This window comes from Platalea leucorodia, assembly GCF_965183815.1.
Source record: "Platalea leucorodia genome assembly, chromosome: 20".
Taxonomy (NCBI): Eukaryota; Metazoa; Chordata; class Aves; order Pelecaniformes; family Threskiornithidae; genus Platalea; species Platalea leucorodia.
Genome location: NC_138842.1, coordinates 818,974 through 844,114, shown reverse-complemented (window position 1 = coordinate 844,114; position 25,141 = coordinate 818,974). Strand labels below are relative to the sequence as shown.

The 25,141-nt window shown below is 53.6% G+C and overlaps 1 protein-coding gene across 1 annotated transcript; it reads right to left on the bottom strand.

Moving 5' to 3' along the window:
* Positions 1 to 1,551: 1,551 nt before the first annotated feature.
* On the bottom strand, positions 1,552 to 17,186 carry FEZ1 (fasciculation and elongation protein zeta 1; the record flags this gene model as incomplete). Its single annotated transcript, XM_082330667.1, has 9 exons — positions 1,552 to 1,691; positions 4,125 to 4,190; positions 4,768 to 4,843; positions 5,241 to 5,321; positions 7,419 to 7,690; positions 9,891 to 10,089; positions 11,029 to 11,121; positions 12,587 to 12,683; positions 16,912 to 17,186. The coding sequence occupies 9 exons, from the start codon at positions 17,184 to 17,186 to the stop codon at positions 1,675 to 1,677; spliced, it is 1,176 nt and encodes a 391-aa protein (XP_082186793.1). The 3' UTR covers positions 1,552 to 1,674.
* Between the last annotated feature and the right edge of the window lie 7,955 nt (positions 17,187 to 25,141).

The following is a 25,141-nucleotide window of genomic DNA, read 5'->3' as shown; positions in this document are numbered from 1 at the left end:
TTGTCCTTTTTTTTTTTTTGGCTCTTGAGGAGTTGAGAAAAAAAAACAAACAGCAGCTGGGGGGAAAAAAAAAACGAGTGATGCAATGGGCAGAAAAGCCTATTTTTCGATACTGATCTGGCGTGAATGTAATCTGTAATTTCATAAAGGATTCATTGTAATTTAGTATTAATTCATGGCCATTTATTATAAAGTGCTACGAGATGAGGTTTCGCAGCTGTATTTTATTGGCAGCTTCTTCCTGCGAGCAGAGAAGCCCCAAAATGGGTGAATAACCCCCCAAAATGGGCAAAACTCCCCTCAAAGACGCGAAATAAGCTCCAAAATGGATGAAGCGACCCAAATCCGCAAGCGAGCACCACGGCACAAATAGGATTTATGCTTCCAAAAGCGATGGCCCCCCAAAAACAAGCTTCATAATTTTAACCCAAAATGAGTGATTCTCCCCCAAAATATGTGATGCTCTCCCCAAAATGAGTTATATTCTCCAAAAATGAGTTACATTCTCCAAAAATGTGTGATGCTTACCCCAAAATGCATGATTCTCCCCCAAAATGTGTGATGATCTCCCCAAAATGAATTATGTTCTTCAAAAATGAGTGATTCTCCCCCAAAATGAGTGATGCTCACCCCAAAATGAGTGCTACTCTCCAAAACTGAGGGATGCTCCCCAAAATTGAAGTGTTTCCCCCAAAAAGCGGTATTTTGGTATTTCCCCCAATTGAACGATACTCCCCAAAATAAGTGACTTCCCCCCAAAATGACTCAGTTTGCTCCCCAAAATGACTAAATCTCCCCAAAATAAGTGACTTCCCCCCAAAATGACTGCATTTGCTCCCCAAAATGAGAAAATCTCCCCCAAAATAAGTGACTTCCCCCCAAAATGACTGCATTTGCTCCCCAAAATGACTAAATCTCTCCAAAATAAGTGACTTCCCCCCCCAAATGACTGAATTTGCTCCCCAAAATGAGGAAATCTCCCCAAAATAAGTGACTTCCCCCCAAAAAATGACTGAATTTGCTCCCCAAAATATGTAATTCTCCCCAAAATAAGTGACTTCCCCCCAAAATGACTGAATTTGCTCCCCAAAATGAGTGACTTCCCTGCAAAATGAGTGAATTTGCTCCACAAAATGAGGAAATCTCCCCAAAATGATTGACTTCCCCCCAAAATGACTGAATTTGCTCCCCAAAATGAGGAAATCTCCCCAAAATGGCAGCTCCCCCCCCCCCCCCCCAATGAGCCATTGCTAATTCACGGGCTGATTTTTCTGAGAGGAAAAAGGTGATTTTGGCACATTTTTTCACAGAAAATGGGGCTGTGGAAAAGCTAAAACGGGGGAAAATCCCCTCAAAATGGGATTTACCGCCAAATTTTGCTTTTATAAAATACTGCATATTCATGAGCATGGCAGCAAAATGGCCTTAGCGGCATTTTCTGCCCCCAAAAGTGCATTTTTTTCTATTGAAAAGTTGCAAAATGACGTTGCGAACAGGGGGATGAAGAGGCCGGAGGCCGGTTGCTTAATTAATGAAACGAATTATTTATTTCCCAGCTGTGCAAAGGTGGGGGGAGCGCGGGGGGGGGGGGGGCCGCGGGCGACCCATTTTCCTCGGGTTTGGCCCCGTTTTCGGGGGGCGGCCGGGGTTGGGGGGTGCAAGGGCAGCGCTGCATCAGGTTGGGCAGAGCACTGCAAAGAGAGAGGTCGTGGGTGGGCACCCGCGCGCGCGAGGGTGCACCAGGGTGGGACGGGGTTGCACGGGGGCATGCGATGGTGCCCGAGCGTGCACGGGGAAGCACCATGATGCATGAGGACGCATAAGGATGCACGAGCATGCACGGGGATGCACAAGTATGCATGACGATGCATGAGCGTGCACGGGGATTCACCATGATGCACGAGTGTGCACAGAGATGCACGAATATGCATGAGGATGCACAATGATGCATGAGCGTGCACAGGGATGCATGAGGATGCATGATGATGCATGAGCGTGCACAGGGATGCATGATGATGCACAAGCGTGCATGGGGATGTATGGGGATGCATGAGGATGCACGAGCATGCACAGGGATGCACGATGATGCACAAGCGTGCATGGGGATGCATGAGGATGCACGAGCGTGCACAGGGATGCATGATGATGCACAAGCGTGCACGGGGATGCACGAGCGTGCACAGGGATGCACGATGATGCACAAGTGTGCATGGGGATGCATGAGGATGCACGAGCCTGCATAGGGATGCACGATGATGCACAAGCGTGCATGGGGATGCACGAGGATGCATGAGCATGCACAGGGATGCATGAGGATGCATGATGATGCAGCACAGGGATGCATGAGGATGCACGATGATGCATGAGCATGCACAGGGATGCATGATGATGCACAAGCGTGCACAGGGATGCATGAGCATGCATGGGGATGCATGACGATACAAGATGATACACGAGCCTGCACGGGGATGCATGAGTGCATGATGCTGCACAAGTGTGCACAGTGATGCAAAAGCATGCATGAAGATGCATGATGATGCACAAGCGTGCACAGGGATGCATGAGGATGCACGATGATGCACAAGCGTGCTCGAGCAGGCATGGGGATGCACAAGGATGCATGGGGATGCATGATGATGCATGAGCATGCACGGGGATGCACGATGATGTATGAGTGTGCACAGGGATGCATGAGGATCCATGATAATGCACAAGCGTGCACAGGGATGCATGAGGATGCACAATGATGCACGAGCACACACCATGATGCACGAGGGTGCACAATGATGCACAGGCTTGCACTGGGATGCACAAGAGTGCACAGGCATGCACTAGGATACACAAGGGTGTACAAGGGTGCACAATGATGCACAAGCCTGCATGGGGGTTGCATGAGGATCCACAAGTGTGCACAGTGGGTGTGCAAGGGTGCATGAGCATGCACACATGCACATGCAGAAAGGATGCATGAGCGTGCATGAGCGCATAAGGATGCACAAGCACACGAGTGCTGCATGAGGCTGCCCAGTGGCTGCAAGTGAGATGCACAGAGGATGCAGGAGGAACATGGGAGGGATGCACGAGGAATGCACAAGATTGGTGCATGAAGGGTGCACGAGGGATGCACAAGGATGCAGGAGGATGCACAAGAACTGTGTGGGAGATGCCCAGGGATGCCCAGGGATGCCCAGGACATGCACAGAGGATGAATGGGGATGCTTGAGGGATGCAGAGCAGGGCTGCACGATGGTGCATGAGGGGTGAAGAGGGGTGCGCAGGGGTTCGTGAGGCTGCATGAAGGAAGCAGACGGTAATGGTGCAAGGAGGCTGCGCAGTGATCTACAAAGGTGTGTGAGGATGCACGAGGCCTGCACAAAGGATGCACAGGAGATGTACCCGGGATTCACAGAGGATGCATGAAGGATGCACCAGAGATGCGTAAGGGGTGCATGAAGGCTGCATGAGGGATGCACACAAGATGCAAGGGAGATGCATGGAGGATGCAAGGGAGATGCACAAGGATGCAGAAAGGATGCATGGGAGATGCATGAAGGATGCACGAGGGATGCACACAAGATGTACCTGGGATTCAGAGAGGATGCACGAAGGATGCACCAGAGATGTGCAAGGGATGCGTGGAGATGCACGAAGGATGCATGAGGGATGCACACAAGATGCAAGGGAGATGCACAAGGATGCACAGGAGATGCATGAAGGATGCAAGGGAGATGCACCAGAGATGTGTAAGGGATGCGTGGAGATGCACGAAGGATGCATGAGGGATGCACACAAGATGCAAGGGAGATGCACAAGGATGCACAGGAGATGCATGAAGGATGCAAGGGAGATGCACAAGGATGCACAGGAGATGCATGGAGGATGCAAGGGAGATGCACGAGGATGCAAGGGAGATGCATGAAGGATGCAAGGGAGATGCACGAGGATCCACAGGAGATGCATGAAGGATGCAAGGGAGATGCACGAGGATCCACAGGAGATGCATGAAGGATGCAAGGGAGATGCACGAGGATGCAGAAGGGCTCCACAGTGGATGCAGAGAGGCACAAGGGCTGCACAGGAGCTGCACAAAGGCTGCACGGGGGATGCATGAGGGGAGCAGATACCTTTGAGGATGTAGTCCGTGAGCAGTGTGGGCACCTTCTCGTTCCCCTCCTTCATGGCAAACAGGACTGCGAGGGGGAACGGAGCCGTGAGGCCGGCCCCCCTGCCCCCCAAATGGCCCTTTTCCCCCCCAAAACCAGCCCCATGGTCACCACGGAGACACCGCTGGAGTTTCCCACAATGCACCAGGCCTGGGAGCATCCAAACCAAGCACTTCCACCCCCAACCGGCCGGTCCACGGCAATGCAGAATGGGTGTTCGACCCCCAAATCGGCGCTGGTGTAGGGTGCAAAAACGGCGGGGGGTGGGGGGGGTGGGGCGGGGTGCTGCAAATCAGCTGTGCTGTGATGCAAAATGGGCGATCGCACCCCAAACCATGCTGCTGTGCTGCAAAATGTGTCTTCCCCCCCCCCCCCGAAAATGGGTTGCAACGATGCAACACGGGTGATTGCACCTCAAATCGCCCGTGCTGCAATGATGCAAAAAAGGGGACTGCACCCCAAATGGGCTGCGTGGTGTGGATGCACCCAAACTGCGGCCACCGCAGCAAGGCGAAATGTGCCTTTGCAGCCCCCATCGCCCACGCCGCAGCGATGCAAAACATCCAATTCTGCCCCAAAACGGCGCCTTGGAACGAATACTCACTGTTAGTAAGCATTTGCAGGTCCTCGACAGAGGGGGGTGACCCCTTCTTCTCGTAGGGAATCACCGTGTTCAGGTACTGCAAGCAAAAAAAATACAAAATACCACCCCCAAAACCACCCAGATGGCACAAAACTGCCTGTTTTTTGCACCGCCTTGAGGCAAATCACCCCAAATTGGTGCAAAAGCAGAATGCATCCGCCATTTTCCTGCGCTTGCATGGAGTTTGCAGAAATTTGGGGGGGTACGGAATGAATCGCAGGCTGCAAAAGCCGCCCTAATGCAAACCCCTGCTTAGGGAGGGTTTTTCGGGGTGAAAAATGGTGATTTTTTTGCAACATGGATTAGCGGGGGGTGCAGGACGGAGTGGGGTTGTGAAATTAAAAGGGGGATGCAGGGGGATGGAGCAGGGGTGAGAGGGGAGAGATTTGGGCAATTTTGGGCAATTTTGGGGGGAAAAAGGGGGAAAAGGGCACCTGCTTCTCATTGGCAGCGGGGCCGAAGGTCTGGCGCAGGCCCGAGTGCAGGATGCTGGAGATGCCCTCCATGCTGAAGCGCTGGGGACGCACGTGTCACCCTGTCACCTCCCGGGGACACGGACATCGCCCACGGCACCAACGTCCCCCCGGCTCCCCGACTCCCAACCATGTCCCCCCCGTCCCCATGTCCCCCATCTGCCCAAACCCATGTCCCCCCATCCTCCTGTCCCCATGTCCCCCTGCCCCATCCCCTCTCCTGCCTCCCCAGCCCCCCATCCCCATGTCCTGCCATCCTGTCCCCTCATCCCCCTGCCCTGTGTCCCCTGTCCCATGTCCCTCTGCCCCATCCCCTGTCCCCGCATCCCCCTGGCCCATGTCCCTTCATCCCCGTCCCTGTCCCCCATCCTGCATCCCCCTGTCCCATGTCCCTCTGCCCCATCCCCTGTCACCCATCCCCTGTCCCCGCATCCCCCTGTCCCATGTCCCCTCATCCCTGTCCCCATCCCCCCATCCCTCATCCCCCTGTCCCATGTCCCTCTGCCCCATCCTGTCACCCATCCCGTCCCCACATCCCATCGTCCCGTGTCCCCCATCCCTTCCCAAGTCCCCCCATCCCTCATCCCCCAGCCCCGTGTCCCCATCCCATGTCCCTCTGCCCCATCCCCTGTCCCCGCATCCCCCTGGCCCATGTCCCTCTGCCCCATCCCATCACCCATCCCCTGTTCCCGCATCCCGTCATCCTGTGTCTCCGTCCCCGCATTCCCCTGTCCCATGTCCCCTCATCCCTGTCCCTGTCCCCCATCCCTCATCCCCCTGCCCCGTGTCCCTCTGCCCCATCCCCTGTCCCCACATCCCCCTGTCCCACGTCCCCCCATCCCTCAGCCTCCTGCCCTGTGTCCCCATCCCATGTCCCTCTGCCCCATCCCATCCCCACATCCCGTCATCCCCTGTCCCTCCATCTCTCATCCCCCTGTCCCATGTCCCTCTGCCCCATCTCCTGTCCCCCATCCCCTGTCCCACGTCCCCCCATCCCTCACCCCCTGCCCCGTGTCCCCGTCCCATGTCCCTCTGCCCCATCCCATCACCCATCCCGTTCCTGCATCCCATCGTCCTGTGTCCCCATCCCCGCATCCCCCTGTCACATGTCCCCCATCCCTCATCCCCCATCCCATCCTGTCACCCATCCTGTCCCCACATGCCATTGTCCCACGTCCCCCCATCCTTTCCCATGTCCCCCCATCCCTCAGCCTCCTGCCCCGTGTCCCCGTCCCATGTCCCTCTGCCCCATCCCCTGTCCCCACATCCCGTCGTCCCCTGTCCCTCCATCCCTTCCCATGTCCCCCCATCCCTCATCCTCCTGCCCCATCCTCTGTCCCCACATCCCCCTGTCCCATGTCCCCCCATCCCTCATCCTCCTGCCCCATCCTCTGTCCCCACATCCCCCTGTCCCATGTCTCCCCATCCCTCATCCCCCTGCCCCGTGTCCCTGTCCCCACATCCCCCTGCCCTGTGTCCCCCCATCCCTCATGCCCCTGTCCCATGTCCCTCTGCATCCCCCTGTCCCATGTCCCCCATCCCTCATCCCCCGTCCCATCCTGTCACCCATCCCGTCCCCACATCCCATCATCCCGTGTCCCCCCATCCCTTCCCATGTCCCCCCATCCCTCAGTCTCCTGCCCCGTGTCCCTGTCCCATGTCCCTCTGCCCCATCCCCTGTCCCCAGATCCCGTCGTCCCGTGTCCCCCCATCCCTTCCCATGTCCCCCCATCCCTCAGCCTCCTGTCCTGTGTCCCTCTGCCCCATCCCCTGTCCCCGCATCCCCCTGTCCCATGTCCCTCTGCCCCATCCCCTGTCCCCCATCCCGTCCCCACATCCCGTCGTCCTGTGTCCCCGTCCCCACATCCCCCTGTCCCATGTCCCCCCATCCCTCATGCCCCTGTCCCATGTCCCTCTGCCCCATCCCGTCCCCACATCCCCCTGCCCCGTGTCCCCCCATCCCTTCCCACATCCCCCCATCCGTCACCCCCCGCCCCGTGTCCCCCTGTCCCCGCACCGCCCTGCCCTGTGTCCCTGTCCCTTCATCCCCATCCCCCCATCCCTCCCCGTGTCCCCCTGTCCCCACCCCCCCACCCCATCCCAAATCCCCCCATTCCCCGTCCCCGCGGTGTCCCCCACCTTCCGGGGCATGTGGTTCCCGCGCTCGGGACGCCCCCCTTGCAGGCTCAGCCCCCTGTCGCGACGGCGACGACGGGCGGCCTCCCGCTGCTCCCGCTGCTCCCCCTGCACCGCCAGCAGCGCCCCGATGAACGCCGTCTTCACCTCCTTCTCGAAGGCCAGCTCGTCCCGCCGCGCCAACTGCGCCACCAGCTCCGCCGACAGCGCCCGGCTCGCTGCCTCCGCGCGCCCCGCCACCGCCGCCAGCTCCCGCGCCGACAGCCGCCCCAGCCCTGCCGCCCAGGCGTCGCGGTTAGAGACGGGCATGCGCCCATGGGGAGATGCACCGTGCCCTTAGAGACGTGCCCAGTGCAATTATTAAGACACACGGGGCGATTAATGGGCTGCCTAGCGCAACCAGTGAAACGCCTGGTGCAGTAAGTGCAATGCACACTGCAATAACTGCAATGCTCAGTGCAGTAACTGCAATGCTTGGTGCAATAAGTGCAATGCACAATGCAATAAGTGAAATGCTCAGTGCAGTAAGTGCAATGCCCAGTGCAATAAGGGAAATGCTCAGTGCAATAAGTGCAGTGCCCAGTGCAATAAATGAAATGCTTGGTGCAGTAAGTGTGATGCACAGTGCAATAAGTGCAATGCTTGGTGCAATAAATGAAATGCCCGGTGCAATAAATTTGCAAATGCAAATGCAAAAAATTTCACTGATGTGAAATGCCTAGCGCAATAAATGAAATGCCCGGTGCAATAAGTGAAATGCCCAGGGCAGTAAGTTAAATGCTCTCAGTGCAATAAGTGCAATGCATGGTGCAAGAATTGAAATGCGCAGTGCAATTAGTGAAACGCACAGTGCAACTAGTCATATGCCTGGAGCAATTACTGCAGTGTCCATTGCAACCAGTTACCTGCCCAGTGCATTCACTGACATGCATGGTGCAATTAGGGAAAGGCACCCTACGGTTTGCAAAATGCTTCTTGCAGTCGGTAAGATGCACACAGCAATTATGAAGATGCACAGGGCAATGAGTGGGCTGCCCGGTGCAACCGGTGAGGCAACCTATGCAGCAAGTGCAATGCACGCTGCAACTAGGGAAATACCTGGTGCAATTAGTGGGATGCCCGGTGCAATTAGTGAAATACATAGTGCAATTAGTAAAAGGCCTGATATAATTAGTGAGATGCTTGGAACAATCAGTGAAATGGATCGTGCATGAGTGAAACACCTGATGCAACTAGTGACGTGCCTGGTGCAACGAGTAACATGCCTGGTGCAATTAGTGATATGCACAATGCAATTACTGCAGGGGAATCAGTGATACGCCGGTGCAATCAGTGACGTGCATGGTGCAAGTGAACACACACTGCATTTAGTGAAATTCCCAGGGCAATTCACGACGTGCGCAGTGCAATTAGTGAAACGCACGCTAAACTGTTAAAATGCACCACATGAGCTGCACAGTGCATTTATTGGACCACCAATAAATAAAGACATCGTGCAATTACCGAAATGCCCAGTGTCATAAATGCTGTGCTCACAGCAATTACAGAATTAATGACAATTGGTGCAATTAGTGACATGCATGGTGCAATCAGTGAAATGCCCTGTGCAATCAGGGGAATGCGCAATTAGCAAAATGCCTGGGCAATTAGTGACATGCACCATGCCATTCGTGAAAAGTGTAGTGTACGGTGCATTTAGCGGCACGCGCAGTGCACGTGGAGAAATGCATCGCGTGCTGCACGGTGCAATCAGTGAAATGCATGGTGCACTTAGCAGCATGCACGGTGCTCCTGGGTAAATGCATAACGCAATTGGTGAAGAGCACCACCATATTTTCCACGTATTTAGGAAAATGCATGGTGCAATCAGGAAAACGCCCGGTGCAGAGTGCATTTAGTGGCACTCGGTGCATTCAGGGGAGTGAAACACTCTGCAAAACGCACAGTGCAGTTAGGAACATGCACCATGCACGGCTCAGTGAAGCGCCTGGCACAGTCACAGGCACGGTCCTGCCAAGAAAGTGCATTTCCTGAAATGCAGGATGCAAACAGCAAAATGCAGAGCACACCAGGCATTTTTGCAAAACGCATGGCAAGTGGAGCAAAAAGCTCAGTGCACAACACCGCCGATGCAAGGCACGGTACATTTAACAAACGGCACAGTGTGTTTTTCAAAACACCGGGTGCTTCAGGGAAAGGCGCAACGCTTTTAGCAAAAGGCATTGAATGCAACGCACGACACATGAGGCGTTTTGCAGAATGCACGGTGGCCTTGGCGAAACCCCGGGTGCCGTTAAAGCTCAATATTAAACGCAAGATCCATGTGGGCTTAATTTTGTTGCCAAGAGCCCCCTCCTGGCCAAAGAGCGTGTGAACACTGGAGGAAGCCAGCCCTGAAACCTGGAGAGACTCAACTGTCCAATTTGGTTGGAATTGTCCCCAAAAAGTGACTGGCCTGGATTTTGCTGGCCATACCTTCATGGGAGCAGTTGTTGTTGAAGGCAGGGGAGAAAGCACGCAGCTCACGCAGAAGGATGGGCTCCGTGCCCCTGCCGCCACCTTCAGCATCGGCCTCGGTTTCCTCCTCCTCCTCCTCCTCTTCCTCCTCCTCGCCCTCAGGGTCGGCTTCGGGGTCAGGCGAACTCTGCATCAGCTCCTCCAGCTCCTCGATGACCTGCAGGGCATCAGCATCCTCCATCTGCACCTTGCACCTACACCCTGCAGCCCCCAGCTCCACCCTGCATCTGCACCTGCACGCTGCATCTGTGTCCTGCACCCACACGCTGCATCCGCATCCTGCACCCACATCTGCAACCTGCTCCCTTCACCCTGCACCTGCATCCTCCATCTGCATCCTCCTCCCTTCCTCCTGCATCCGCACCTGCATTTGCATCCATGTCCTGCACCCGCATGCTGCGTCCGTGTCCTTCACCCTGCACCTGCATCCTCCATCTGCATCCTTCATCCTCCATCTGCATCCTCCTCCCTTCCTCCTGCATCCGCACCTGCATTTGCATCCATCTGCACCCTGCGTCCTCCATTTGCATCCTGCAGCTGCATCCCACATTCCCATCTGCATCCAAATCCCACATCCCATGCTCACACCCCCGCCATGGCTGCTCGCACCCCGGGCCTGCATCTACCTCCAAATCTGCATCCCGCACCCACGTCTGCGTCCTGCTCCCTTTGCCCTTCACCCTCCACGTGCATCTTGGATCCTGTATGTGCACCTGCACCCTCCATCCAGCATCCGCGCCCTGCATCTGCATCTGCAACCCCGCATCTGGCACCTGCATCCCGCATCTGCATCCCGCCTCTGCCCCCCATGTTTTCATCCTTCATCCCCTGCCAACTGTTTGCATCCAGCGCTTGCACCCCACGTTCCCATCTGCACCCAGATCCCACATCGGCGCCCACAGCCTGCATCTCCGTCTACATCTAAATCCACATCCTGCGCCCTGCATCCCGCATCCCAAGATGATGGGATTGGGCCTTCTTTTGTGCTTTCAGCCCATGGCCACGGGGCTGGGGTGGGCTGAGGCCATGTTGGGGGCCTTAAGCCTGGTTTTTGGGGGACGCACAGGCGTTCAGGCGCCCACAGGGGCCCGGGTACCTGCTCAGCTGTCAGCAGCGGCTCCTCGTTGATGCCTGAGTCTTGCTCACTCCTCTCGGTGAGCTCCTCTTCCTCCTCCTCCTTCTCGCAGAGCTGCGGGAGACACAAGCTGCGTGGCCTTGGTGGCACCGCAGGCCCGGCCCGGCCCGGGGATGGCCCCAGCATGGCCCCAGCCGTGGCCCTGGCCCAGGCAGAGCCACCAGGGAACCACAGCTTGGGGGGGACACGCTGCACGGCAAGGTTTGCATGGGGAGACATCGGATGGAGGCATCAGATGGGGATGTTGGACAGGGAGATGTTGGATGGGGAGATGTTGGATGAGGGCATTGGATGGAGATGTTGGACAGGGATGTTGGGTGGAGACACGGGATGGGAACATTGGATGGGAGGATGTTGGACAGGGACAGTGGATAGAGATGGATGGAGATGTTGGGTGGGGATGTTGGGTGGAGACATGGGATGGGAACATTGGATGGGAGGATGTCGGACAGGGACAGTGGATAGAGACGGATGGAGATGTTGGATGGGGATGTTGGACGGGGATGTTGGATGGAGACATGGGATGGAAGCTTTGATGGGAGGATGTCAGACAGGGACAGTGGATAGAGATGGATGGAGCTGTTGGATAGGGATGTTGGCTGGGACTTTGGACAGGGACGTTGGCTGGGGATGCTGGATGGAGACACTGGAGAGGGAGACGATGAACACCACCTGGATGGGGAGGTGTTGCAAGGAGATGGATAGAGATGTTGGATGGAGAGACACTGGGTGGAGAGTTGTTGGATGGAGACATTGGACCGGGAAGCTGGACAGGGAGAAGCACAGGTACGTTGGATGGAGATGTTGGATGGAGATGTTGGATGAAGAGATGTTTTAATTACTATATTGGATGGTGACATTGGATGGGGAGGTGTTGGAGATGCTGGGGATGTTGGATGGGGAGACGATGGATGGTGAAGCTGACTGGGGAAGAGACCAGATGGAGACACTGGATGGGGACATTGGATGGGGAGATGTCACAGGGGAACGCTGGATGGGGAGGTGATGGATGGAGATGTTGGACAGGGAGGCACCTTCTTTTTTACCACTTTTCACAGGTTATTTCACCTTTTTAGCAGAAAATAACCCAAGAAATTTACCTTCTCCCCCTTTAGCACCAGGTTGCGTAACATCCAAACAGGTTAAATTCAGTGGATTTGGGGGCATCTTTGCCACCCTACCACAACCCCAAATGCAGCTATTCACAGCTCTACAACGAAGAAAACACTATTTTCTGCCCCAAAACCACACCACCTCACCCCTGGTTTGGGGGCAAATTGGCAAAGACCAGATTGCCAAACCACACACTTAATTTTGCCCATTTTAGCGTGTTTTCCGCCTAAAATTCAGACAGCCACTGGGTGGGTGCTGCAGCACCCCAAAAATACCATTTTTGTGTAGTTTGCAGTGCCCTGATGGTCGCTGAGCCTTGGGGTTGATTGACAGCTGTCAACATCACCAAGGGGTCATGCAGGGACGGGGGGGGGTTGGGGAGTCAAGGGGGCGGGCAGAACCATACCTGGGAGTCGGTGCCGTCAGGGGCCTCAGCTCCGGGGAGCAGCCAGGGCTGGGGGGAGCCCCGGGGGGCGAAGCCATCGGTGAGAGCATCCCAGACCCTGCAGGGAGGTGGGTGGTGAGCGGCGATCCCAAAATATTCCCTCCCAGAAAGCCGTCCCAAAACGCTAGGCCAAAATGCCTCAAAACACCCCAAAATACAGTCCCAGAAACACCCCGAAATGTCCCCACATACCGCCTGGAAAAACCCCAAAACACCACTGAGATGCCTGAAATATCCCCAAACGCTGCCCTAGAAACCCCCAAATGCTGCCCTAGAAGCCTCCAAAGCTTCTCAAAATATCATGAAATTCTGAAATTACCCCAAAGTACCCCAAAATACGGCCCCAGTGCTTGATGCCCTCAAACATTGCCATCAAAATACCCCCCAAAAAGGCCACTGCAATGTCCCCAAATGTCCCCAGATGCCCCAAAAGACCCCCCTGAAATGCTCCAAAATGCCACCCCAAAACACCACCATCACGTCCCGAAATACCCCCAAAACATCTTGAAATGCCCCCAAAGCCCCAGAAACACCCCAAAATGCCATCCTAAAACACTGCCCCAAAGCCCTCTCTGAAAGACCCCAAAACACCTCAAAAAGCTGCCCTGGAGCACCCCAAAATGTTCTTCTGAAACACCCCAAAGGTCTCAAAGCTCCAAAATGCCCTGGAATGCTCCAAAATGCCATCCTGAAATACCTAAAAATGCCCCCAAAAGCCACAACGCTGCAAAATGCCACCCTGAAATGCTCCACCACCCCCCAAAAAAAACCCCAAATACCCTAAAGTGCCCCAAAACACCCCAAAACGCCACCTTTCGACACCCAGAAATACCCTAAAATGCTCTCCTGAAACATTGCCCCAAATTGCTCCAAAAGGCCCCAAAAAGCTGCTGGAGAACACCCTGAAACACCTCAAAATGCTGTCCCCAAACCACCACCCCAAAAAGCTCTCAAACGCCCCAAAATACTGCTCTGACACCCCAAAATGCCACTGAGAAAGACCCCAAAACGCTGTCCTGAGATATTGCCCAAAACCACCCCAAAATGCCTCAAAAAGCTGCCCTGATACCCCAAAATCCCCCAAAATGCCACTGTGATGCTTCAGGACATCCCCCAATTGCCCAACACCCCAAAACGCTTCTGTAATACCCCAAAATGTCTCAAAACTCCCCAAAATCCTGCCCTGGAACGTGCTGAAGTGCCCCAAAATGCACTCACAGCACCCCAAATTGTTCCCCTGAAACACCCCCAAATCGTCACCTTGAAACAGGCCTGAAACACCCCGGAAGTGCCCTGAAAGACCCCCAAAACCACCCCAAAACACCCCCAAAAAACAGCTGTGATGCCCTGAAACCCCCCAAAATAGCCTGGAAACCACCCCAAAACTGCCCCAAACCCCCCAAAAACCACCCCAAACCACCCCAAAACTGCCCCAAACCCCCCAAAAGTGCCCCAGACCCCCCAAAACCACCCCAAAACACCTCAAAACCACCCCAAACCCCCCAAAACTGCCCTGGACCCCCCTAAACCCCCCCCTCCTCGGCGCCACTATTGGGGTGCCTGATTCTCCCCTGCAGGACTGGACCAATTTTGCCCGATTTCACCCCCAAAAAGGTGCAGAGGGGAGGGGGAATGGGGGAAAATGGGGGAAAAATGGGGGGGGAAAAGGGAGGAAAAAGGGGGGGGAAAGGGGGGAAATGGGGAGAAAGGGGGAAAGAAGGGGGGGAAGGGGGGAAAAGTGGGGGAAAAAGGGAAAAATGTGAAAAAAAGGTGAAAAGAAGGAAAAAATGGGAAAAAGGAGGGGAAAGGGGGGAAGGGGAAAAAGGGGGAAAAAGGGAAAAAAGGGGGGAAGGGAAAAAGGGGGGAAGGGAAAAAGGGGGGAAGGGGAAAAAAGGGGGGAAGGGAAAAAAGGGAAAAAAAGGGAAAAATGGGAAAAAACGGGAAAAAACAGGGGAAGGGGGAAAAGGGGGGAAGGGGAAAAATGGGAGAAAAGGGGGAAAAGGGAAAAAGGGGGGAAGGGGGAAGGGGAAAAAGGGGAAAAAAGAGGGAAAAAGGAAAAAGGGGGGAAAAGGGGGAAAAAAGGGGAGAAAAGCGGAGAAAAGGGGGAAAAAGGGGGAAAACAGAAGAGGAGAAAAAAGGAAGAAAAGGGGTAAGGAGAAGATGGGGAAAAAAGTAAAAAGGGGGAAAATGGAGGGAAGCGGAGGAAGGGAAAATGGGGGTAAAAGAGGGGAAATGGAAGAAAAAATGAGGAAAAAAGTAAAAAAGGGGAAAAGGGGAAAAAGGGAAAGACGGGAAAATGGGGGATGGGGAAGGAGGGAAAGGGGTAAAAGAGGGGAAAAGGAAAAAAAGGAGGAAAAAGGAAAAAGTGGAGGAAAAAGGGGAACATGGAGGAAAAAGGGGAACATGGAGGAAAAAGAGAAAATGTAAGGAAAAAAGGAGGAATGAGGGGGAAAATGGGGAAAAGGTGGAAAAGTGGAGAAAAGAAGGAGAAAGAGGAAAAAATAGGGAAAACGGGAGAAAAGAGCTGGAAAGTGGCGACCTCGGGAAAAAGTCAAAAATGGGGAAAAAGGTCAAAAATGGGGAAGAAGGTCAAAAATGGGGGAAAAAGGTCAAAAACGGGGAAAAAGGTACAAAAAGAGATTAGAAAATGTCATATCTCACAAATTAATGCCCCAAAATGCACGTCAAAACCCGTATATTCCTATTTTTAAGAAAAACGCAGCAAATAAGGGAGAAAATAAGCAATTATCCCCCAAAATGTGCGCTTTTTTTTTCTGCTCTTAAAGGGCCAGCACCCTGCGGGTCAGGCAAGCAGCAGCAGCAGATTTCTGGGTTAATTATGGCAAGAATTGGTTAACAATTAGGGAAATACAGCGCCTTTAAGGCCCCAGCCCATCCCCCGCCCGTGCACACAGGGCTCATTCAAGAGAGAGGAAAAAAAAAAGCCCTGTTTTGCCCAAACTGACCCAAAAAAGACACAATAAGCAGCACAAAGCGGCGCCGCGAGCCGGCTGCCGGCGACGGCGCGGCGTTCCCGGCACGGGGCCAAAATGAGTTTTTCTCTGAAAAACCAGCAATTTGGCCAATTAGGAAAAGTCATTTGGCCTCAGTGGATTTAGGTGGGGAAAAAAAAAAACCCAAAATAAACAGATTTGGGGGCTTTTGGGTTGAAAACAAGCCCTTTGCATGGTGGAAACTGAGTATTAGGAATGGCAGCCTGGGGAAAAATCCCAGTTAAACACAAAAAAATCCAGTAGAAAGGTGTTAATGTATAAAAATCGCTGCAAAAAAACCCACAAATTTGGCCAAAAAATGGCATTTTGCAACAAAAAAAGGTTTTTTTAATGAAAATTCAGATTTTAAGGCAAATGCCACTATATTGTGACAGGGCTGGAGGGATTTTGCCCCAAATTGGCTGCCCTCTGGCTTGGTGCAGAGCTTGCACGGTGCGAGCAGGAGGCTAAGCTCTACTCACACTTTACTCCAGGTTTAAACTCACCCCCCCCCCGCCCCCAGGACCCTCCTCACATAGACTGAGCCTGCCGTGACCCCCTGCAATGCGACATGGGGCACCCCGCTTTGCCTCCTCATAGGATGCTGCACAGCTACTCCAAGGATCCTACACAGCTACTCCAAAGATGCTACACACCTCGTCCAAGGATCCTACACAGCTACTCCAAGGTGCTGCATGATCACAGCATAGGGGGCTGATTTGCATGTGGCGGAGGTCTTGCAAGCATGCAAGGAGGTGCAATAGGCTCCAGAGGGGCGTTACTCATAGGATACTACACTGCTACTCTGATGTGCTACACAACCACACTGCAATGGGGTAGGCTGGGCTGCGTGCCATGGGATGGGGTCTATCTCATGACCACGCAAGGAAGCATGTAGGCCCGAGGGTGGCCTACTCATAGGATACTACACAGCTACTCCACATTGCTGCATGACTACGCCGTGATGCAGGTGGCCGAGTTGCATGTGGGGTGTATCTTGCTAGCATGCAAGGTGGCATGCAGACCCCGAGGGAGTCCTTACTCATAGGATACTACAGCGCTATTGTCTGTTGTATGATCATGCTGCAATGCAGGGAGCTCGTCAGGGAAGTCTCGCAAGGGTGCAAGGAGTCACACAGGCCACGCAAGGGCTTACTCACAGGTTACTACAACACTACTTTGCTGTGTTGCATGACCAGGCTGCAATGCAGGGAGCCAGTTTGCATGGGGGGGGGGGTGGATTTTGGTGTGCGAGGAGGCACGTGTCCCCAGGAGTAGGGGGGCCTTACTCACTCCTCATCCTGGAGGCGCTCCTCCTCTTCCTGCGCCTGGAGACGCCCCCGCACGGGGGCCAGACCCTCGGTGGCGGCATCGTAGTTGCGGAAGCAAACGGTGAGCTTCTCGTCAAATTCCTGCACCAGGTCCTCCATCGACTTGAAGCTCATCATCTCGGCCGAGAAGCTCTCCAGCTCAGCCAGCGCCGGGTCCGCAGTGCGTTGCGGGGTCCCCCCACTGTCCCCAGGTCCCTCCTCGAACTCCTCCTCCAGGCTTACCAGCGGCGCCTCCATCCTCCTCAACACCGACGTGCCACCTTAGCTGCAGGGAGAGGGTGCCCGTGAGGCACTGGGCTACTCACAGGTTACAACACCAGTTCCCTTTGCTGCCGCCGTGCTGGCTGAAACCCTGCTGCCAGGGCTATTACATCACCACCAGTATCTCTGTAGTATCCTAGTAGTATCCCAACAGCATCTTAGTACTGTCTTCATAGGAACATGCTGATATCCTTACACTATACTAGTAGTACTTTACTAGTACTAGAGATAGTGGCCCAAAAGTATCTTAACGCTGCCTTTTTTACTGAACTGGTAGTATCTTAGTAGTATCCTTATACTATATCACTATCTTAGTAGTGGTCTGAAAGTATTCTACTAGTATCAGTAATGTGCTGACAGTATCCCAAAAGTTTGAGTGTTGCCCTGATAGTATCCCAGAAGTATCTTACCACTATCTTTTCTAGTGCTCTTGTAGTATCTCAGACGTATCCTACTGATATTCTACTAGCAGCCTGACAGCATCCTACTAAGAAATGAGTACTGTCCTGATAGCACCTTAGCAGCGTTGTGATAATAGCCTGGTATTATCATAGTAGTACCCTGATCCTATCTTAGTAGTATCCTAGTAATGGCCTTGTAGTATCTTAGTAGTGCCTCAATAGTATTGTGTTAAGTGTCTCAGCAGTATCATCTGGAGTATCCAGGTAGCATCCCGATAGTACCTTTCTGCTACACTGGGAGTATCCTAGTAGCAGCTATTGAATAGCTCAGCATTGCTCTGACCTTGTACTAGCACAGGTAGTAGCACCCTGATACTACGTCAGGAGCATCCCAATAGCATCCTAGTTACATCTTAGCAGTGCCCTGATAGTATCACAGTAGTATATGAGCAGTGTCCTGATAGGACCACCTAACAGTGGTGTAATGGCATGCAGTTCTCATCTTAGTAGCATCCTGATAGTATCTTGGTAGTGCAATATCCAGCTATTATCTTAGTGCCATGTTACTATGCTGAAAGCATCTTAACCGTTGTAGTATCCTGCGAGTACCCCGATGGTGTGTTACCTTCAGCAGAGTATCTGGAAAGACGCTGGAAGTATCTTAGTAATGTCCTGATAGCATCCTGGTAGTGCCCCAATAGTAGCTCGGTAGCACTCTCGTAGTATCCCCAGAGTATCCTGACATTATCTTAGTGCCACCCTGAGAGTGCCTTAGTACTGCCTGCAGAGGATCCTGACAGCATTTGAGTCAACTCCTCATAGCACCTTAGGAGCATCCCAGTAGTATCCTGAGAGTATCTCAGCTGTGTCTTGATAGCATCCCACTACTCCCTTACAAGGTTACTGAGAGTATCCCAGTAGTATCTTAGCAGTAGCCTCATAGGAAGCACGTAGTAACCTAGTAGTAAGCCAGTAGTAGCTCAGTAAAGGTGCCACTACCCCAACCCACTCACCCAGCCCCTGGGGAGTAGAGCAGAAACATTTTGGGGGAAAACCTGGCCAGATTGGGGCTTTGAACACTGCCTGCGCGCACGTGCACCCGCACCCATGCACAGCATGTCCACACGCCCACCGTGCACACGTGCACCCCCCCCATGCGTGCAGCACCGGGTGTGCACGAACCTCCACAGGTTTGCAGCACGCACCCTGTGCACGCATGCATGCATGCACCCTCACACGTGTACGGGGTGCACGGACATCCCTCTGTGCGTGCACTTGAGGGTGCACGCACGTGCTGCATGCAGGTCACGGTGCATGCGTGCAAGGGGTGCATGCACACACAGGGGTGCACACGCATATACACCACGCACGATGCACCCCACGCGTACGCGCTCTGCAGGTACGTGCCCTGTGCCTGCCTGCACCTCTGCAGACGTGCAGCTCGATGTGTGCACGCAGAGCATGCGCACGCATGGGCGCGCGCACGTGGGCAAGGGGTGCGTGCAGATGAAGGTGCACGCGCAGACGCTGCACGCGTGCGGCGGTGGGTCCGTGCACAGGGGTGCAAGCGCGCACTGCACACGCGTGCACCTCCACACGCATGTGCCCCTGTGGATGCATGCACCGTGCAAACAGGTGCAGGCGTGCAGCGCTGTGCATGCACGCATCCCCCTACATGCGCCCCATGCGTGCACCACGACGTGCCTGCACCACTACCCCCCCGAGCACCCCCAAACGCCAGATCCCCATTTTGCACACGCATGCGCCGCGCGTGCTGCACCCCCGCCTGCAACCCCCCCCCGTGCATGCACACACCCATGCACCCCCTCTGCACGCATCCACCTGCTCCCACCCCCCCCAGCCACCCCAAAATCCCCCCGAAGCCCCGTTCCCCCCCCCCCCCCGCCGCAGCGTGTGCGCATCCCACAATGCACCACCCTTGCACGGATGCTGATGCGCAGCGGTGCATCCCCGGGGCAACCCCCTCCCCCCCAAATACAGGCACCCCCCACAATGCACCCGCACTCCGGCGCCCCTCCCTGCTGCACCCCCCCGCCCCGGGCCGATGCCCCCCTCAATGCGGGCACCCCCTCCCCCCCCCGCACGCGCCCCCGGACCTACCCCGCCGCTTGCACCTCGCTGCACCCCCAAAACCCCTCCCCCGCGCGCCACCGAACCCCACCCCCCCTCCGCTGCACCCCGCAATGCATGCATTACCCACAATGCACCGCGGCGACCCCCACCCCACCCCGATGCACAGCCCACCCCTCCCCCCCGCAGTGCGCGCGCCCCCGGGGGTGCCCGCAACCCCCTGCCGCCCCCGCGCTGCACCCCAACACCCTCCCCCCCGTGCAAGAGCAACGCCCTTTGCACCCTCCGCCGCGTGCACCCCCCCGCCCCAGGCCGCACCCCAAAATCCCCCCTCCCGCGCGTGCACGCCCACGCCCCCCCCTTGCACGCGGACCACCCCCCCCCCCCCCCCCCCCGCAGCCCCGCACCCACCTGCGGCCCCGCATCCTCCGCGCCGCCGGGGGGGGGGGGGGAGCGGGGCGCGGCACTACGCACGCGCGGGGGAGGAGGGGGTGACGTCACCGCGAAGGAGCGTGGTCAAGGGAGGTCTGACGTCATCCCCCCCCCCCGGGCGGTGGCGACTCCGACCCCGAAATATTGTCGCCCCCCCCCCCCCGATGTGCATCCATTTCTTTACGAGGCCGCGCCGTGCATCCGTCGGAAACAGAAATCAAAGGAAAAAAGATGCGAGAAAAATGGAAAACACCTCAAAAAATGCTGACCGCGCCACAAAACCTCCCCCCCCAAGTTGTTTTTTATGTCAATACTCCTATTTTGGAGCAAATGGGTCACCTATGCGTCTGTTTATCTTTTAAATCTCGGCTTAACAGTTTGCAGTGCAGCCATTTGAAGGGCTGAGTTTAAGTTCAGTCTCCCCTGATACCAGGTTTAAGCTCAGTCTCCCCCAATACTGGGTTTAAGTTCGGTCTCCCCCAAGACTGGGTTTAAGTTCAGTCTCCCCTGGCACCGGGTTTAAGTTCAGTCTCCCCTGATACCAGGTTTAAGTTCAGTCTCCCCTGATACCAGGTTAAAGTTCAGTCTCCCCCAATACCGGGTTTAAGTTCATTCTCCCCTGATACCGGCTTTAAATTCAGTGTTCCCAATACCAGCTTTAAGTTCACTCTCCCCTGGCACCGGTTTTAAGTTCAGTCTCCCCCAATACCGGGTTTAAATTCAGTCTCCCCCAGTGCCAGGTTTGAGTTCAGTCTCCCCCGCTACTGGGTTTAACTTCAGTCTCCCCTGATACCAGGTTTCAGTTTAATCTCCCCTGATACCAGGTTTAAGTTCAGTCTCCCCCAATACCGCATTTAAGTTCATTCTCCCCCGATACTGGGTTTAAGTCCAGTCTCCCTTGATATCAGGTTTAAGTTGGGTTTCCCCTGACACTGGGTTTAAGTTCAGTCTTCCCCGACACCGGGTTAAAATTCAGTCTCCCCTGATACCAGGTTTAAGTTCTGTCTCCCCGGATACTGGGTTTAAGTTCAGTCTCCTCTGACACCGGGTTTCAGTTTAGTGTCCCCTGATACCAGGTTTAAGTTCAGTCTCCCTTGATACCGGGTTTATCTTCATTTTCCCCTGACACCGGGTTTAAGTTTAGTCTTCCCCGACACCGGGTTAAAATTCAGTCTCCCCTGACACTGGGTTTAAGTTCCATCTCCCCGAATACTGGGTTTAAGTTCAGTTATCCCCAATACCGAGTTTCAGTTCAGTCTCCCCCGATACCGGGTTTAAGTTCAGTCTCTCCCGATACCAGGTTTAAGTTCAGTCTCTCTCAATACCGGGTTTAAGTTCAGTTTCCCCCGATACCTGGTTTAAGTTCAATATCCCCCAATACTTGGTTTAAGTTCAATTTCCCCCAATACTTGGTTTAAGTTCAGTCTCCCTCAATACCGGGTTGAAGTTTAGTTTCCCCCAATATCGGGTTTAAGTTCAGCCTCCCCCAATACTGGGTTTAAGTTCAGTCTCCCCCGACACCGGGTTTAAGTTCAATTATCCTCAATACAGGGTTTAATTATAGTCTCCCTCGATACCGGGTTTAAATTCAGTCTCCCCCAAGACTGGGTTTAAGTTTAGTCTCCCCTGATATCAGGTTTAAGTTCAGTCTCCCCTGATAACAGGTCTTAGTTTTGTCTCCCCCGATACCGGGTTTAAGTTCAGTCTCCCCCGACACTGGATTTAAGTTCAGTCTCCCTTGATACCAGGTTGACGTCCAGTCTCCCCCGACACTGGATTTAAGTTCAGTCTCCCTTGATACCGGCTTTAAGTTCAGTCTCCCCCGATACCGAGTTTAACTTCAGTCTCCCCTGGTATCGGGTTTAAGTTCAATCTCCCCTGATACTCTGTAAGTTCAGTCTCCTCTGACACCATGTTTAAGTTCAGTTCAGTCTCCCCGACACCGGGTTTAAGTTCAGTCTCCCCCAATACCGGTTTTAATTCAGTCTCCCCTGATACCTGGTTTAAGTTCGGTTTCCCCTGACACTGGGTTTCAGTTCAGTCTCCCCTGATACTGGTTTTAAGTTTAGTCTCCCTTGATACCGGGTTTATGTTCGGTTTCCCCTGACACCGGGTTTAAGTTTAGTCTCTCCCGACACTGGGTTTAAGTTCAGTTTCCCCCAATAACTGGTTTAAGTTCAGTCTCCCCCGATACCAGGTGTAAGTTCAGTCTCCCCCGATACCAGGTGTAAGTTCAGTCTCCCCTGATACCGGGTTTAAGTTCAATCTCCCCTGATACTCTGTAAGTTCAGTCTCCTCTGACACCATGTTTAAGTTCAGTTCAGTCTCCCCAACACCGGGTTTAAGTTCAGTCTCCCCCAAGACTGGTTTTAAGTTCAGTTCAGTGTCCCCTGATACCGGGTTTAAGTTCAGTCTCCCTTGATACCAGGTTTAAGTTCAGTCTCCCCCCGATACCGGGTTGAAAGGTCAGTCTCCCCCGATACCGGCTTTAAGTTCAGTCTCCCCTGATACCGGTTTTAAGTTCAGTCTCCCTTGATACCGGGTTTAACTTCAGTCTCCCCCGATACCGGCTTTAAGTTCAGTCTCCCCTGATACCGGTTTTAAGTTCAGTCTCCCTTGATATCGGGTTTAACTTCAGTCTCCCCCAATACTGCATTTAAGTTCAGTCTCCCCATATACCGCATTTAAGTTCAGTCTCCCCCAATATTGGGTTTAACTTCAGTCTACCCTGACGCCAGGTTTAAGTTCAGTTTCCCCCAATACCAGGTTCAAGTTCAGTCTCCTTTGATACTGGGTTTCAGTTCAGTCTCCCCTGATACCAGGTTTCAGTTTAATCTCCCCTGATACCAGGTTTAAGTTCTGTCTCCCCCAATATCGCATTTAAGTTCAGTCTCCCCCGACACCGGGTTTAAGTTCATTTTCCCCTGATACCAGGTTTAAGTTCAGTCTCCCTTGATACCGGGTTTATCTTCATTTTCCCCTGACACCGGGTTTAAGTTTAGTCTTCCCCGACACCGGGTTAAAATTCAGTCTCCCCTGATACCAGGTTTAAGTTCTGTCTCCCCGAATACTGGGTTTAAGTTCAGTCTCCTCTGACACCGGGTTTCAGTTTAGTGTCCCCTGATACCAGGTTTAAGTTCAGTCTCCCTTGATTCCGGGTTCAAGTTCAGTTATTCCCTGACACTGGGTTTAAGTTCAGTTATCCTCAATACAGGGCTTAATCACAGTCTCCCTCGATACCGGGTTTAAATTCAGTCTCCCCCAAGACTGGGTTTAAGTTCAGTCTCCCCTGATATCAGGTTTAAGTCCAGTCTCCCCTGATACCAGGTTTAGGTTTCATCTCCCCCAATACCCGGTTTTAGTTTTGTGTCCCCCGATACTGGGTTTAAGTTCAGTCTCCCCCAATACCGCGTTTAAGTTCAGTCTCCCCCGATACCGGGTTTGAGTTCAGTTTCCCCCTATACTAGGTTTAAGTTCAGTCTCCCTTGATACCGTGTTTATCTTCATTTTCCCCTGACACCGGGTTTAAGTTTAGTCTTCCCCGACACCGGGTTAAAATTCAGTCTCCCCTGATACCAGGTTTAAGTTCCGTCTCCCCCAATACTGGGTTTATGTTCAGTCTCCCCCAATACCGGGTTTAAGTGCAGTCTCCCCCAAGACTGGGTTTAAGTTCAGACTCCCCTGATACAGGGTTTAAGTTAATTCTCCCGTAATACCGGTTTTAAGTTCGGTCTCCTTTAATACCACGTTTAAGTTCCGTCTCCCCTGATACCGGGTTTAAGTTCAGTCTCCCCTGATACCGGGTTTAAATTCAGTCTCCCCCAATACTGCATTTAAGTTCAGTCTCCCCCAATATCGGGTTTAAGATCAGTCTACCCTGACGCCAGATTTAAGTTCAGTTTCCCCCGATACTAGGTTCAATTTCAGTCTCCTTCGATACTGGGTTTAAGTTCAGTTTCCCCTGTTAATGTGTTTAAGTTCGGTCTCCCCTGATATCAGGATTAAGTTTCGTCTCTCCCAATACCGGGTTTTAGTTTTGTCTCCCCCAATACCGGGTTTAAGTTCAGTCTCCCACGACACTGGATTTAAGTTCAGTCTCCCTTGATACCAGGTTGACGTCCAGTCTCCCCAGACACTGGATTTAAGTTCAGCCTCCCTTGATACCGGCTTTAAGTTCTGTCTCCCCCGATACCGAGTTTAAGTAAAGTCTCCCCTGATATCGGGTTTAAGTTCAATCTCCCCTGATACTCTGTAAGTTCAGTCTCCCCGACACCAGGTTTAAGTTCAGCCTCCCCCAAGACTGGGTTTAAGTTCAGTTCAGTCTCCCCTGATACCGGGTTTAAGTGCAGTTTCCCCCAATACCGGCTTTAAGTTCAGTCTCCCCCGATACCGGGTTTAAATTCAGTCTCCCCCAATACTGCATTTAAGTTCAGTCTCCCCCAATATCGGGTTTAAGTTCAGTCTACCCTGACGCCAGGTTTAAGTTCAGTTTCCCCCAATACCAGGTTCAAGTTCAGTCTCCTTCGATACTGGGTTTAAGTTCAGTTTCCCCTGATAATGTGTTTAAGTTCGGTCTCCCCTGATACCAGGTTTCAGTTTAATCTCCCCTGATACCAGATTTAAGTTCAGTCTCCCCCAATATCGGGACTAAGTGCAGTTTCCCCCTATACTAGGTTTAAGTTCAGTCTCCCTTGATACCAGGTTTAAGTTCAGTCTCCCCCAATACCGGTTTTAATTCAGTCTCCCCTGATACCGGGTTTAAGTTTAGTTTCCCCTGATACCAGGGTTAAGTTTAGTCTCCCTTGATACCGGGTTTATGTTCGGTTTCCCCTGACACCGGGTTTAAGTTTAGTCTCTCCCGACACCGGGTTTAAGTTCAGTCTCCCGTAATACTGGATTTAAGTTCTGTTCAGTCTCCCCTGATACCAGATTTTAGTTAAGTTCATTGTCCCCTGATACCAGGTTTAAGTTCAGTCTCCCCCAATACCGGGTTTATGTTCAGTCTCC